Genomic DNA, 16875 nt, shown 5'->3' on the forward strand with positions numbered 1-16875 from the left:
GCTTTATGACAGTAATGTGGCCTGGGGAAGGAGGTAATTTTGGGCTGTGACGTCACATATTTGAAAGTTTGTGTTTAGAATATGGGAAGCCTAAGATGTTTAATGAAAAATAAATGCCAGAACCGTGTTCCTGGTCATCCAATCTATAAAGTCGGGCACAATTTAACTGGTTTTAACAACATTTTAGAAGGTGGGATAGTCCCTTTAACGCTTTATCGCTTAGAGTAAAAACATGTCGGCCATTACGGCGAGAAGAGACCGACTCTGAAAGGTCCCCAGAGGCGCCATCATGTCACGCAAAATAAAACGGAAGAGTACGCCGAAACGTGCCGCAGTGGCGCAGAACAATGCCATCGCGCTGTCTCCTTTGTTCAGCGCCCCGGGCTGTCCTACGCTGTAGAGAGGGCAGCGTTAGGAGCTGTGCCACGCTGTACTCACGTCTCTCAGTTTGTTGGTGACCCAGTCTTTGATTCGGGCTGCCTTGGCCTCAACTTGCTTGGCCTCGTTCAGTCGCAACATGCGCTGCTCTTCCACCTGTGAGAAGGAACAAGAGGGTTAATGACATATGACAAGCACTGCACAGTGCCACTAACACCTTGGATCAGCGGTAAATTGTACAAGGTCACGGTCACTGGCACCTTGATCAGCGGAATTTAGTCACTGGCAACCAGTATCACTGATAAACCATCACAGACACCTTGGAATATGTATATTGTACATCATATATGTTTGGTCAGTGGTCACTGCACATTTTCAACTAACACAAGATTGGATCATTTACCCGAAGTGGAAGAGAAGAGTGATCTATGGCAAATGTGCCTGAGGACTGAAGCCGACGAGGTCAGCGTTTGGTCAATCAGGATTCAGGGATACGCGCACATAATTGACAGCTGCGATCCGTACGCGATCTATGAAAGGTTTCGTGCGCATAGGTGCTTCCAGCTCTGATCATTCAATGTCCACTGTTCAGCCTACCTCGAGTTTCAATTTAATCGAGCGGCGATAATCCACCAAATGCCTGCGAGCTCCACAGGCCGAACGCTACGATCAATTACATCACCTCCCTTCCGCCGCTCTCCATCAGAATTCGCAAACGATGTTACAATAGTTACTGTCAAATTAAATTTGTCAAGAAAGTACGTACTTATGTCAGGTCAACCATATCACGACATTCGATTGTTACCGTTATCCGTTCTCTTCTCCCTATCATTTTCCGCACCATTATCCATCTTCCGCCCACTTCCCGCCTAGTTCACTATCTCGCCCTTCTCCCCACCCATTCTGTTCCCCACTCCCGTCCTTCACTCCATCATGCTCTCCATCTTCGGTGCCGCTCGCCGGCCTGTCCTCCGTCCGTCCCGTTCTGGTGTGCGGCGCCGTGGAGGCTGCCTCCGGCCGTCCCAGGCGGTGGCGGCACGCAGACGGGACACACTCGACCATCGATCGACCAGCGGTGGTGGCAGCGGCACGACAGATCACCCCGTCCCGGGAACACCGCGCTGGGTGCAAACACCCGCAAAAATACCGCGGATGTGGAATGTGTGGTATTGAGAGAAAATCTAGTGATTTTAGATGCTGCGTAGTGGTTGGTATTTTTAGATGTTCGCATGCTGCACACTCAAGGTTGAAAATCATCTGATTACGTAAGACAGCTTGGGAAAATATCATCCTGACGCTTGCCGTGCTATGAGAAACTCGCATTTTTTCTTCAAAATTTATTATTTTTGCCCGTAACTACAGTCATTGCCTAACATCTAACACTAAAACATCTAGAAAAGCTTGCAGCGGCGTCTAACCGTTCCTCTTTGCTATCCCTCCTCAACCAGCTCACTCGTCGGCCTACCCCGTTGTTGACTGACATTATGTCGCCACGCTACTGACGCCACTCTTCTCGATTGATTTATTCCACTATCGACCAACCAATCCCACTATGAATGATTTCTCGAATTGGCCCGATTCTAGCCGCTGTCAGCCCTCTAGCTGTTCCCTCTCATACGTGAACAGCTGTCGTTCAGCGTCACGGCCTGCGACGCCATTGAGCCAATCAGACACGCGAATGAATATCGCCGAGCAGCGAAGGACAGTCTCCCAGAAAATTGCGCAGATTTCCCGGAGGGGCCGTAACCGAACCAGAGGTGGTAGTGTTCGATCGGAGAGAAAAGTACACGAGCAGACCTAGACACGCGGCGGAGAACGCAGTGAGAGCTCCGCGGAAACCAGACACTTGTCTTGGAGACAGGATGAACAGGGACGCCTCAGCAATGCGACGATCAGCTCAAATGGTGCAAGTTAGAACAGCGAGCGAGACATGTTCAAGTTAGTGCAAGTTAGTCGCAAGTTAGTGCAAGCGAGTGCAAGTTAAAAAATGCCCGAGTTATCCGGTGCAATTAATAACCACGGCCGTCACGAGGATGTGTGTTAGGACCACGACCACTTCGAGACTTCTGAGGGCATTCGTGACTTGTGAGTGTGCGAGTAAAGACGTCATCATTATGAATAAAGATACTACGCGTCGGCAGTTAGGCGCCCGCGGGCGACAGACAGTCGTGAGAAGGCCGACTACGACGCGCTGAGAAGATGAACGAGCTGCTCGCACGCATAAGGGAAAAGACTTCAGGTTCAGGTGGTTTAAATGGAGAGATAGCAGAGATCAACAGAGCACACCGGATCATCACTGAAATCTACGAAAAGTAACAACGAAACTTTACGAAAATATTCAACAGTCTTTGGAAACATTTTGAAACCGCCAAAGAGCCATTTCTATGGTCAATGGTCATGTGTACTGTGTAATGGGATACACAACAGCAGATCAGACATTCTATAAGCGATTAACATCGAGCGCTTGAACGGTTATCATGGCCATTGGCAGCTGCTCCAATTGGGCCTCTTTTTCTATGAATAGTTACCTGAGACTGGAGCTGGGTGATGGCGCTGCCCCAGATGGGGAAAAGTGAGACGGTCTAGTGCCATTCTACATACCAGGTACTGCAGCCTAATAATTTGTGTCCCACATACCTGCGACTGGAGCTGGGTGATGGCGCTGTCGCGCTCGTCCACCGTGGTCCGCAGGGCGTTAAGCCGCTCCGTGTTCTCACTCGGCGTCCAACCCACGTCCGATAACCTCTGCTCCAGGAGACGCGCCTGCAACGGACAGAACAGGGGCACGGCGTCAGTCAACACCGTTAGTTACTTCTATGTACGAGTAATAGCGGTAGACGTATCGTTTTATCTGCATGTGAACTTGGACATAAACTATGATAGGGAGATCGTAGCGATCTGTCGAAGCTAACCCCGAAGCTCCCCGAAATTAGTCGCACTAGGGAGCTAAGCCGGGAAGTTATTTAAACATAAAAGACATTTATGGTCTCTTGATGAGCCATAAATTTCCCGGAAAGCTTCAATAAAAGTCTGAATAGCCAACTGTCACCCAATCGTCATTATTGTGCTGGTGGAGTTCTGACTGACACTTCAGTCTTTTGACCGACACCTCTATCTCAAAGACACTTCCCAACAACAACAAAAGCACGAACAATGCAAATGAGACCGCTGATCATTAAGTACAAGCGTAGTGAGCTCAGGAGGAATAAAAAATAGTGAAAGATAACGCTAGCACATGTGATGACTTATCAGGCACGGATCAATGTTTTACACAAAAACATTCAACGAAAATCAGTGTGAATTGCAGCATAGTCGAATTTGGACGCGGTACAAACAGCTCAAATGATGAAAGGATGTGCTTGATAATTGTCCATGTCACGATGAATCATGTCCGAGGACCGAGAATATTCTGACAACTGACGATGACTCGGTATTCATCTAAGCAGCAAATACCGTCCCCGAGTCACCCCACCTCACTTCTTCCAATCGTGCACCAATGTCACGCGAGGTGTGCAGTGGGCCGCGAATTGCGAGTCAGCTTGCCGTTCCCACGGTGGTCCGTCTGCTCCCGTCACTGTTCCCGTCACGCTCCCGTCACTGTCCCGTCACAGCGACAACAGACACCTGGACCGCGCGCCGGACAGACGTCCGTTCCCACCGGCCGCGAGACCGTATCGCGACGATACAGAGTATAAAATAGCGGGGAGGTGGACACTCGACCACAACCACCCATCGCGACAGGTCAGCGGACAAGAGCTCCAGATCGCCTGCCGAGATGTTTGCCGCACTGTTGCTGAGTGCGGGGCTCGCCGCGACAGTCTCATCTGAGCTGAGCGTCACCACCTACAACGGAGGGAAGACGGCCGCGGCCGGCGAGCTCATCTTCGAGGACAACTTCGACGAGCTCGACCTGGTCACCTGGCAGCATGAGCTCACACTCTGGGGCGGCGGCGTAAGTAAAGTGCAGAGGAAGAGAGACATGGGGGATCCAAAAGCTTGGAATGGTATGAGGAAAAGGAGGATGAATAAGCTACCGAGTGCTTTGTTTTGTCGGGGAGTCCATGTACTCAAAAAGAAGTATAAATACTAGGTATCTCGCGGGCTCCCTACTAACATTCACAGCTCTCCATGATGTATTGCAGTAGAACCAATGGTACGTGATTTGCAATGTCTTTGACTAAATCTTGAAAAAGCTCGTCCTCGATTGTTCGCAAGAATTTAAGGACAGTTGAAAATTGAAACACAGAATAGATGTTTGACATTACATACATATATAGTTCTTTTTCCTATTAAAATTAATGCATTCTAAATGTCCCAGCGCTACACATCAATAATAGTGGTCTCGACTAAAATATGCAACAATGTCTTTCCACTGCCCTCAGAACAACGAGTTCGAGGGTTACAACAACAACCGAACCAACAGCTACATCCGCGACGGCGTCCTGTACCTGAGGCCAACCCTGACGGCCGAGCGCTACGGCGAGGACTACCTCTACACGGGCACCCTGGACATGAACGGCGGCGCGCCCTACGACCAGTGCACGTGCCCGCTCAACTACGGCTGCGTCCGCCAGGGCAACTCCGAGAACATCCTGAACCCCATCATGTCGGCGGCCATGCGCACGCCGCTCTCGTTCAGCTTCAAGTACGGCCGCGTGGAGGCGCGCGCCAAGATGCCTGCCGGCGACTGGATCTGGCCCGCCATCTGGATGATGCCCGTGAGGGAGGTGTACGGCAACTGGCCCACCTCCGGAGAGATCGACATCGTCGAGAGCCGCGGCAACCGCGACCTGCTGCGGCCCTCCGACAACGTGCAGGTCGGTGTCAAGCAGGTGGCCTCCACGATGCACTGGGGAGCCGACTTCCCCTCGAACCAGTGGCCGCGCACCCACTACGAGCTCAACGACGAGGCCGGCTTCGACGCCGACTTCCACGTGTACGGCGTCGAGTGGACGCCCGAGGGCATCACCTTCAGCGTCGACGGCGCCGACATCGGTAACGTCACTCCGCCGGAGGGCGGCTTCTGGGAGCTGGGCGAGTTTGACCAGGACACCTGGAGGGACAACCCGTGGCAGGGGCGCTCCAAGATGGCGCCCTTCGACCAGGAGTTCTACCTGAAACTGAACGTGGCCGTCGGCGGTACTGGTGTGGCCGGCTCCGGCACCTTCTTCGAGGACTCCTACATCAACGGCAACGGCGCCAAGCCGTGGAACAACACCTCGCCGACGGCTTTCCGCGACTTCTGGGAGGGTCGCGACCAGTGGCTGCCCTCCTGGACCGGCGACGACACCGCCATGCAGGTGGACTATGTGCGCGTCTACGCTCTCTAGAGTACGGTCTGTAGTCACAGTGATGTCAGACGCAGCGGCCTGCGGCCGTGGCGACCTGCTGATATCAAAAGTCGTAGGATATGAGGAAATGGTGATCTGTTTCAGTTGGGAGCAGGGAATACATACTTTAGTACTCATAAATACTGATGACAGATGAATGGTTTATTATAGCCTATTAGAAAGCATACAACATATAATTTAAATCACGACCACAAAAAGACGGACCTAGCCAGGCCGGATGGTTCGATCTTTCACAGGACATAACTATCATCGAGATAAGTGTAGGAATTGGCTGCGACGGTATATACCTCCATACATACACTGACAGCCAACTTTCACAGACTCGTCTGCCGAAACCAACAACCACTAAGGTCGCGCAGAAAACCACAGCTAGCCGCCTCACTGCGACCTCACGGCCAGCCCGGACGGGCCATCAGCTCAGTCCATCACACACCCGGCCAATCAGCTCAACCCATCCTGAGCACGTCCCACACTCGACCAATCAGCTTAGTCCATCCTAGATGACACATCCCTGTCTGGCCAATCAGCTCAGCCGGCGTTAAACATGTCCCTTGTCAGGCCAGTCAGCTCAGTCCGCTATGGACATACCTATCCCTCAGCCCTTCGAAGTTCTGGCTTCAGTGGAGGGGTTCAAGGGGCTATGCTTGATTCAGCTCATCGGCCGAGTGGATTGGAGCAGCAGCATCCCAACAGCAGTAGTCCGACAGCCCCCTCCTTCCACAAACACACTAGCCGTGGTCACACCGATTAGCCGCTGTGATCACTCAATGCTCAACGACAGCCGGCTCGTCACAGTCACACAGCACCAGACACCCATCAGTACGTCACGTAACGCCTGCAATCCGTCACGGGTCGAAATCACTACACATCTATCGGTCCGTCACGTCACCCCTCCAATCCGTCACGACCCGACAGCACCGGGCGCCTATCACCGACAGTGATGGACGACATATCTACATCAATACATCGCAAAAAATGACGGTTAACAGGCAATCACGCATAACGATGTAGACATCCATTACAATCAGCGTTTAATAATCCATCGCGCCCGACCGGCGATTGGCCAACGTGTATACGGATGGCCGTGAACAAATAGCAGACAGAGCGAGCGGTGATATCGTCAGCGGAGGTACGACAGAGCGGGGGGAATAATATCAGTGAGTCCCATATCACATTACGGTGATTACCGTGGCTACTTATATGGCGTGGCGGTTAGGTCACATATTACCAAATAATGTCAAAACACGAGTACGGGTGCACAGCGGACACCACTGCTCAGGCACGTGTATTGTGCAGTCTTTACAACCGGGTCATGACCTTACGACCGCCCCCCTACCACCCACCACGTCATATGCAGCTGAATGGAAGTTATTTATGGGACTCCTTGCAGTATTGCCGCCGCAAATTTACTGGAAAACCGGTACGGCGCTGCACTCTAATTAATCATATGCCGCAGTAAGGACCTACGATGTGACAAAGGCGCACGACGAAGGAGGCAGGAGCGCTACGAAATGGGCACGAGGGAACGCAGCAGGTGGTGTCTGGAACGCAGGGAGGCGCCACTTGAGTGTAGACGGGGTGAGAGCGTAGCGGAAAGCCGGGGCTGAGCTCGCAGTGCGAGGGAGAAGGAGAAGACGAACGATCAAACGTGATACAAACTGCTGCGTTCCCTGCAGGATCATACAAATGATATTCGTACATTCGTTCGCTCATTCAACGTTAAAAATTTATCAGCAACGTACATCATTGCGAATTACTTTCCAAGCAAATTTTGTAACATTGTTCGTACATGTACGGCTTTCTATGAGCGTAGGTTTAAACAAGAAATGCCAATAGCTGGCGTCACGAGTTTGACCTCATGACAGTTCGCAACAACAATTTGCAAGTTCATATGAGTTCGACATAACCTAGAATACCGACATCACTCCGATTCTAATAACATGCCTTTCGTGGCAGCAATCAGCGAGAGCCCATCAGGCTGTCTATTTGACGCGGCTGACCTTAGCATGGCCCCAGCACGACTCAGTTGACAGGGCACGTCCAACTGTCTCAGAAAGCACTATGGTTTCGCCGACATGTCCCGCGCGAATGACAACATGACATCGAGCTTCCAACGTTCCTAAATACACCACCAGTCCAACAAATCCTTTTATATTCCATCCAATCACATACGGATCGTATCGCTCCGCCCAATTCCTTCTCATATCAACCGGGCCCATCCATATCTATCCCGCTTCACCATATCACATCCGACATATCCCGCATTCCTTCGCCCCGTTATACCCCATGTCAACGCGTCCCCTTCCAAACCCGTAACATTCCATCTCATCCCGTATCATTCCCGTCTTATTTCGCCCCATACCGTCCTATATCCTGTCCCATTCTGTCCCATCCCATCTCGTTCACCTGTGACCGACCGAGCCCTTCAATCGATGTCTACCTCCTCTCGCAGAGGTCTGACGCCCCGGGTGGGCCTGGGCCGGCCTCCCGGGCAGAGGGGCAGAGCGGCGGCCGGCGGGAGGACCGGAGGTTCCGGCGGTGAGTCACCGCGGCCGGGTCGGTCGATGGCGGTCGGCCCGGCCCGAGGGGACGGTGGGGACGGGGGGGGGGTCAGCACGGCAGTCACCGGTCGCCACACCGTCGCAGCGGAGGTGTGGAGGGGTGTCCGCCCATCGGAGACAGAAACGACACGCACATAGGACACGGACAGGACAGTACAGCGGACAGGACCGTGGCGAACACGCACGCGAGGACAGCCGGGCTTCGGAAGCAGTAACAAAAAGGAACAGGTAGTGTATTGGGAAATTGTCTTAGGGATTGATGGTTGATTGGGGGCAATAAGACATTGGGATATTTTATCTGTCTGTTTTATCGAGCAGTGTCGCGAAATATTTGAATGGCATTGCTTGGTGTCATCAAACAAAGCTAACCTTGGGGCAATTTAGTCAGGCAATGAAAGGAATTAATGAGCCATTCTGGGTCACTGCCAGAGAAAAGACAGCAGAGCCTTGAATTAAGCAGGGCTTTCTCAATTCGGCCAGCCTGCTAAGTAAGAAAATCCCACAAATTTGTGTCTAGGATGTGTTACGTCAGTATTTATTCAGCAGCATGGGACTACCTCAATGACTCTATTGCCCATATATCAAAGAAGAACTCGTTTCGGGGACAAATGACCTCCCTTGCTGAAGCTACTCAGTAGAAGTATCTTTAACCCGGCAGTTGCTGGGGTATTTCGCCACCCACCGTTTGCTGGGGAGGGGCGTTAAACGCCCCCAGCCGATAACTCGAGAACCAATAGGCGCAGCGAAACGCACGAGGCGGCAAACGAAAGAACGCGACGAGACGCTTCAGATGAGTACTTTAAAGTTGAATTTTGAGGTCACAGGTCGGGTCAAGGTCAGGTCAAACACCTGAAATCGGGCTTTCAGTAGCATGGACTTCAGGACTTCGCAATGGGCGCACTCAAAACTTTTTTACTACCTCCTGGAGAGTTCATTTTCATCAAACCCGCAAGATAATAGTATATTGAAAGGGTAACTCGCTGCTACCATTATGTGCATAGTAACGGTACGTGGTTAATATGAACTTATTCGCCAGCGAAGAGTATTATTACCATGTAAATATCAATATTACTCTCGCGATCCAGAACATCACGAAAACTCTTTCCTCCTGGGTATCGTGACTCGGGTACAGATAGTCGTTTCATGCGTGGATCTTGTTTACCCTCGTGAAGATGATATTTGAAATGGAAACAATCAGCCAATCAGAAACGAGATCGGCCGTTTGCGGTTTGAAGGCCGCGCGCATCTGTCAGTTTTCGGCCGTTGGTCTCCGAGAGCGGATGTGAGCAGTGCATCGGTGCCGCGCGGCGTGGCCGTTGGTGATTGTGCTTGTGTGTTGTTCATCGCCTATAGAGCCTCTGTGGACATTTTATTGTAAGTACCGATGTGCTAGAGCATTGCGTGCCGTTGAGTGGTGCTAATTTGACCTGGTTAACAGGACCCCGTGCACGGCCACGTGGCCTAGTGTTGTGAGTACGTACATTAATTTTGTTGTGATGCTACAAGTTTATGCATTTTGTTGGTGACTTTGAAAAAGCCTTGCACTGTAGTGATCCAGTCTCATTATCTCACGCAGACGGGCGACCACCCAGGAACGCCGTCGCTCACTTCAAATATTGTGCGCTCTGCCTAATCCAATATGAGGGCGCTGAATGTCTTGTATTCATATTCAAATTGCATTCAAGTTGTATCGTGGTGTTTGTAACAGCTGGAAGCTGTGACATTTTTTTCTCCGTACATCAAAAAGGACATCTCTCACACTCTATACGTAAGGACGATCGCACTGCCTGCCGCGGCGCCGAGCCAGCGTGGGGAGGGAGTCGACTATACGATCCCCCGACCCGTCGGCCGGTCACCATTAGCGAAGATCAAAGGCTCGCCGAAGGGTGGAGTACAAACACACCCATCCGGGCCGGCGCAGTGGCCGCCGAAAAACGCAACGCAGCCGGAAAACACCTGCTCCCGGTGCTGGACCAGCCTCCCGACGCCTGGCGCCACGCACATCCTGCCGACGCAGCTGACAGGAAGATGGGAGGATGTCGTTGCGGTCAGCCGTCCGGCACAGGCAGGGACCGACATCCGGCGAAAATCGAGTGTGAAAACGTCATCCGGCAGGAGACAGCTGAGACGGATGAGCCGAGCAAGTGAGGATGACGTCACGTTCCGGCGGAATGGAGGAGGAGGGCGACGGTCTCGACTCCGGATGCGAGACGGGATGTCGCCAATTTTCTGCCCCGGTCAGGGAGGCCCGCCGACGCCCGGAACCTCCGGCCCGGAAATCACGGGAGAACAAAACTCAATGCAGAAGGAGAGAGGGGGACAGACTACGGGATCAGACCACGAGATTCAGACAGACCCGAGACCGACCACCGGAGGCCGACCACCAGAGACAGAACGCCCCGGGACTCGGCGCGGGACACCGCCCCGCCCGGCTTCGGCCGGAGCGGCCTCTCTGCTGATCGGATCATCACTGCACCGGACCTCAGCTGGAGTGGACAGCAATCATCAAACACTGTCAAGTGAGTCATCTCATCTGTCCGCCTCATCAAGACTGCCTCCCCGTCATGGACAATTCACCTCCCATTTACCCGTCGGATGTCTCTGATCTGGATTACAATTGCCACTCCCTGGGGTCTAACCTGAGCCACCATTAGAGGGTAATGGATTTAACATCGTGGGAGTGTTATTCGGCAGGGAAGGGAGGGCAGATGGTCGCTACATTCCGCTCCCGACCGAGCAGCGCGGCAGTGGTGCGTCTGTTTGTAAAGGCGGGAAGGGGCTAATGGGCCTGACTGGTCCGGCCTTGTCTATGGGATAGACAGAGGGGTTAGAGGGACAGCCGGGGCGGGTCAGTAATGGTCAGTGTAGGCTAATGGCTCACCATTACATTGGTGTTGGGGGGAGCGCTATCTGTCGGCCATCACGCGCGCGGTCCGGCCGCAGTGAGGTGTGGGATTCGAGGGGAGGGGTACAGGTCAGATGGTGTCACTTTGGGGGCGCTGGTCACTATTGACGCGTCAAACTACGTCAGATGACGTCATGACGGTTCAATTCGCGATGTTTTGTAAATATTTTTGCGGTTAGGGCGTTAGGATTAGGTTTAAGGTTAAGTTTGTATCAAGAATGGCGAGTTGAATATCTCGATCGCGCTACAACGGTGACAATGACCAGTATTGTATCGTCCGTTTGTAAATATAGCGTGAAAATTTAACAATCTGTCTGGGAAAGAAGGGGAGGGTTACTTCAGATATGTTGTTGATTCGGATTCACAGAGACCGCTAACGTAATTATCATTGAGTCGTCATCGTCGATCACACGGTCTCACGCCGGCCTAACAACACCACAGGTTCACCGGAGTTGAACTAGACTACGCCACGGCCGTCTGATCATCAATCAACGGAAATGCAATGATCACCCCTCACGACGCGACCATCACAGATACATTTTTTTTTGTTCGAAGCTAGTAGGTCAGCATAAGTTGTTTCATAATCTAACTAGTTTGAACTTGGTAGGCCAGCGTATCAATCCATTGTCAATCTAGTGTTAATTCCAAGTCTGTCAATCGATTCTTAATTCTTACAAGTACTATTCGAGATAAATCGACGGTCAGCGTAGGATCGCCACATTCCTGGGGCAGATTCATCATTTGGATAAGGTTTGATTCGAAGGCGGCCCAAGAAGTCGTAACGTGTTCAGTTACATTCGGATAGGGAGAGTAAACATTGTAAACGTCAAACATTATTCTGCTCCTTCGGCAGCTCAGCGCCAGAACAAGTTGAATTGCCTTCCGGGTTGTTATTAAATCAGTATTGAGTCGTTTCGTGATTCGCGTTCATATAACTGATACAAATCTGAATCACCATTTCAATCGTTTTAAATTTTTCGCTGTTCGTAACCTGTCAATCAATTCCCTTTCTCTCCTAGCATTATCAGTACCTAACTGATATTGATGCTAGCTCCCCCGTCGAGGTATATCAAAGATTAACGTAGAAATGTTACGGTTGTTAAATTGATGCATCATTTGAGACAATTAATCATAAACCTCAAGCGAGTTACCGTTCAATGTGACGTGAAAATGTCACCCTGTTTGTATACAACTAGAGTTGGTTACGGAGGGAAGCGAGAAATTATCACCGCCCATTAATCACCATTCAGGTATGATAAGGACCGTTTTGTTCAGATCGGATTACTGAGTAGTCTGCAGACCCCAATTAATTGACAGGAACCATGTAACGTGCACGGTCACACCACGCATTATGCCGCCGGGCAGCATTTGCCTACACTTCCAGCCCACTCAAGTTAGTTAACACCGGGATCGTGAACGTGACCACGCCCACCCGTTCCTTGAAGTAATTTGTGATTAATTTTGGGAGTATGTTGGGCCCCGTGAGTTTTACTAAAAACTGAGCGATTGTAGTCCGCGCGAAATGAAAAATGTATGACCCTTGACCTTAAACATGACCTTAAACAATTAACAGGTCAATTGACGCACCAACGGTAGCACCACTAGCGCCACCTTCAAGGTCCAATGCCTTCGGTGCAAACTCCGACAGCGCTCAGATGCAGCTGACAGTACTAGCAGTGCCGCCTAGCGTGAAATAGACCAAGCTGGTTCCCTAAACTGCCGCAAGAGGTCCCTCGTGTCGGCACGCAATTGCGTGTGACTGACTGAAATGAGTGGGTGAGTGAGAGGGCGAATGTGAATGATCCTAGTGAGAGAGAGAGAGAGAGTGAGCGAGAGAGAGAGAGAGAGAGAGAGAGAGAGAGAGAGAGAGAGAGAGAGAGAGAGAGAGAGAGAGAGAGAGAGCGAGAAGGTGAGTAAGCGAGAGAGTGAGTTAGCGAGAGAGAGAGAGAGAGAGAGAGAGAGAGAGAGAGAGAGAGAGAGAGAGAGAGAGAGAGAGAGAGAGAGAGAGAGAGAGAGAGAGAGAGAGAGAGAGAGAGAGAGAGAGAGAGAGAGAGAGAGAGAGAGAGAGAAAGAGGGAGGAGGATGTCGAAGCAAAACGTTTTAATTCAGTCTTTACAAAGATCGACCCCATAAATGAAAGGTTTTGGTACAAAGTAGATGCGTAGCACTCTACTGCCACCTAGCCAGTGTAGCCTACAACTACATCCACTAGGCGGCGCCAAAAGCGTCGATGAGTCGACGCTCGATGAGTCGATGAGTCGAGAATGGTCGCCGGTCAGGTGTGGAACAAGGTCATGTCCCCGCTAAGCTCATAATTACAAGCATTTAAGGATGCTTATCACCTAACCCTCCACGTTGGCTTAATTTACAAATCTTGTAATATGTAGATTCGATGAAATATCTTTTGTTTAAAGGACTCAGACCAACAACAAACCAAAGGTCTGAGTTTCAACTTCGTTTCAACAGCTAAACAAATGACTGAATCAAACAAAGATGGCTTTTGATCACAGGGCACCTTCTCAAATGATCTAAATAACATTTAGTGATCATTGCATTGGAATACGTTCAATTTGTCGAAACCTTTCAAGTAAGGCGTGATAACTCATTTAACCAGCAGGCAAAAGTGACCGTCGCGCTAATTCAACCCAGTTAGGCAAACGGCGAGGACAGTTGAACCTCACGAGTAGGTATGACCCGGTCCCTCGCCGCTGGATCGGAAAGAGCGCTGGTCACCGGCCCTCAGCTGCACCGCGAACAATGCACCGATATGGGCCTGCTGGGAGAACAAATTATCTGTTAAAGACAGCTGGACGAACCCTTCTTTCAACGATTGACCCATGCTGACTTTAGTAGAAAAGACGGACAAATTTGCGGGTGGTCAAAAGGGGGAGAAATAGACAGCAGTCGCATATCATCAAATTTTAGCAAATCTTGGTGAACAACTCTACGGTTTAATTCTGGGAGAAACTGGCTACCTTTGTCAGTTGAAACCAAACTCTACATCGTGAGGCATGCCACCAAATCAGATTAGCAGACAATTATAGGCTAAAAGGCAGGAATGGAGAATAACTTGTGTTATGATTGAGCGCACATCACTAAACTTAGAAATTGACAGAAAGAGGCCACGGCTGAGTCAGATGATACTAGATTATTGAGCCGCACTAGGGACTTATGAGGAAATTACACCCACCCCAGTCACATTTCTAGTGTCATTCCCTAACAAACATGTACAACAAAAGGTCAAAGATCATTGCCACCCCAAGCTAGGATGACATTCAATCTCATGTCATGCGCGGCGTGAAAAGCCACTGACAACTATACTTACAGAGTTTCGGAGGGATACGTTAAAATTAAGGAATGCAAAGATGATACCTACGAAGTTGTGGCAGATCACCTCATGGACCCAAATTACGGTTTGATACCAACATTTTGTTTTAAAGAATATATTTTTGCCTAAGTGTCAGTTAAGAAACAAGGTCGCATGACCCTTGAGTACTCACTGGCCAGTGGATTATGCCAGTTAATAAATTCAGATGATAAATCAGTAGCATGCATCAATTCGAGTCAGATTATTCCCAGTAACATCCAAGGTTATTTGACCCCTTTCTATTGACATGATCTGTTGAACATGGAATTTCAATGTCAATGATCATTGACCTCTCAAGTCACAACTGATCTCATATCTGGCCTTGGATGCTAGCACAACAGTTTCAGACCAGTGCAGTTTCACTTAACATCCTGGAATTGAAAATTTATAAGGCATCATTGAACATGACAAACTTTGTCAGGTGACGGAACAGATACAACGATGATTACACCAGTCTTTGCCGAGCCATCAATTTAGCTTGAATTAGTACCATTCTCCAATGGTTCGTTCCCCATTAGCTTATTGTAATTTACAGCCCCCCCCCTGATTTGATATAACCATTTCTCATTGCTAATGTTCCCACTCAATAATTGGATATCACATTTGCCAAAATTTGTATACCTTCAACAACATAGCAATCGGTAAACCGAGCTTCTTTAAATTAGAACACCACAAGTCGATTGTCAATTGCAATTGAATTGCAAGTTAAATAAATCATCTGGTCGAGTATGTCAATAAAAACCTGCATTATAAAATTGACTCTCATAAATTGGTTCAGTAAGATAACGTGAAATCACATGAGTTGGATTGTTTTTTTTTTTAATCGAAATGCCAAATTGAGACTAATCCGGCGCACTACCTTAGAATTCCCTTGATGCAAATACTTACGACCCCAGAGAAATTTGCGACAGCGCGGGGAGGGACGCCAGACAGCAATCCACAAATAAAATATTCATGATCACAAATGATTGGGCACTACCGAGAATTACTTCATTAAATCACAGGCCACACTCAGAATAATCAAGTTGAAATTCCGATCAAAGTTGGCGTGTCCAAGGTTAGACGATGAGAAGTCAGGATGCACCAAGGACCAACCCGCAGACGACACGATCTTATGACGTCATTACTGATCAACAAGCGTAAACACAGTCTGTTTCCTGGAATATGACGTCACTGAGTGAATATAGCAAGCTGCGGTGGAGACGTTTCGGCTGGTAGGCGTAAATATCGTGTAGATGAAAGGAGTAGTAGATGGTCTGAGTATTTGGCGGCGCAGATTTCTTTATCCAATGATTTTTTTTTTCATGTCGCGGGTAACAATTGACTCGTACCGCGCAGTGGTGCGCACATGGACTGAAGGGAATCTACGGATCAGACAGGTAAGGAGATACAGAAGGAGTGACTCTGAAGTGGTCGATAGATATTGAAACCGGAATTACACAAGGAGGAAAAGATCTAAGGATGGATGCTAGCCGAAGAGGAGGTATGTTGCAACACTTTCATGTGTTTTTGACTCTGTTGATACGTCTAAGTCTTCTAGGATTGGACTGTCTCACGTTACGGAGTAAGTAAGTAAATATGTTAGGCAGATATCAGAACAAAGAACGCCATAAGACGCCCAAGCTGAGAGGTGAGTCAGAGAGACAGGACGAGGGAGAACTCCGCCGAAGGTGAGTGACAAAATACGAAGGTGATAGATTGAGGCGAAGGGGTAATTCCGCCAGGATGAGGTGAGGTAAGTCCACCGTCGGAAAGGATCGCAGCATGTATCACTCATGACGCTAACGCGCTTGAACACACATCTGCAGGACAGGATTCCACGGCGTCGGATAAAATTGTAGGATAGATTCAGTCATGGAGTCTTCGAGTCACACCGGTCAATGATTCAAAGGCGCCACTTGCGGGTGCCATGACTGCATGAGAGTACGGAGTAGGTACCTGTCTATGAGCCCAGTGAGACTGCGGTCGCCGGGCAGCAGGATTGTGTCCACCGGTTCGTTAGGTGAAAACGCGTAAGACGGTCTCTCACAGAAGGGCTGCAAGGGTCAGTAACCAACGTCCGGCCGCGGGGTTTTAGTAGGGAAACAGAGATGTGCCGTGAGCGGCAGAGGTTGACGGACCAATCATAAGCCACTGAGGAACGCTAATAACTGACGCTACCCGCGTCGATCTTTAGACAAGTAATCGGGGTCAAATGATGTAGGTGTTCGAAGAGAGTGGGCCGGCAGAGATTGATTGAACCAATCACATCCATCGACGAACGCTAATAATGTAATCGCTACCTGCGTTGCACCTTTAGACAAGTAATCAGGG

At 49.9% G+C, this 16875-nt stretch overlaps 2 protein-coding genes across 4 annotated transcripts in view; one reads left to right on the top strand and one right to left on the bottom strand.

The window, feature by feature from the left end:
* The window catches only part of LOC122393400 (uncharacterized protein CG43867-like), a 54222-nt gene extending 51084 nt beyond the window's left edge, over positions 1 to 3138 (bottom strand). For 2 of the 3 annotated variants that reach the window (XM_043389357.1, XM_043389355.1), the window contains exons 1-2: positions 3016 to 3138; positions 439 to 534 (exon numbers count right to left, since the gene is read on the bottom strand). In XM_043389357.1, coding sequence (XP_043245292.1) covers positions 439 to 519 — 81 coding nt within the window. In that variant the 5' untranslated portion in view covers positions 520 to 534; positions 3016 to 3138. Of the gene's footprint in view, positions 1 to 438; positions 535 to 2906; positions 2929 to 3015 lie in introns of those variants that run through there. The other variant, XM_043389356.1, reaches the window with a different exon arrangement.
* An 836-nt stretch (positions 3139 to 3974) lies between these two features.
* Positions 3975 to 5851, top strand: LOC122393402 (beta-1,3-glucan-binding protein-like). Its single transcript, XM_043389358.1, has 2 exons — positions 3975 to 4330; positions 4761 to 5851. The coding sequence occupies exons 1-2, from the start codon at positions 4154 to 4156 to the stop codon at positions 5706 to 5708; spliced, it is 1125 nt and encodes a 374-aa protein (XP_043245293.1). The 5' UTR covers positions 3975 to 4153; the 3' UTR covers positions 5709 to 5851.
* The last annotated feature ends 11024 nt before the right edge of the window (positions 5852 to 16875 follow it).

This window comes from Amphibalanus amphitrite, unplaced genomic scaffold, assembly GCF_019059575.1.
Source record: "Amphibalanus amphitrite isolate SeventyFive unplaced genomic scaffold, NRLGWU_Aamphi_draft 000533F_arrow, whole genome shotgun sequence".
Classification (NCBI taxonomy): Eukaryota; Metazoa; Arthropoda; class Thecostraca; order Balanomorpha; family Balanidae; genus Amphibalanus; species Amphibalanus amphitrite.

Excerpts from the sequence above, each read along its gene's own strand:
- LOC122393402 (XM_043389358.1), top strand. The coding sequence starts at position 4,154 with ATGTTTGCCGCACTGTTGCTGAGTGCGGGGCTCGCCGCGACAGTCTCA. Across the intron at positions 4,331-4,760 it reads TCACACTCTGGGGCGGCGGC|AACAACGAGTTCGAGGGTTA; the intron begins GTAAGTAAAGTG and ends CACTGCCCTCAG.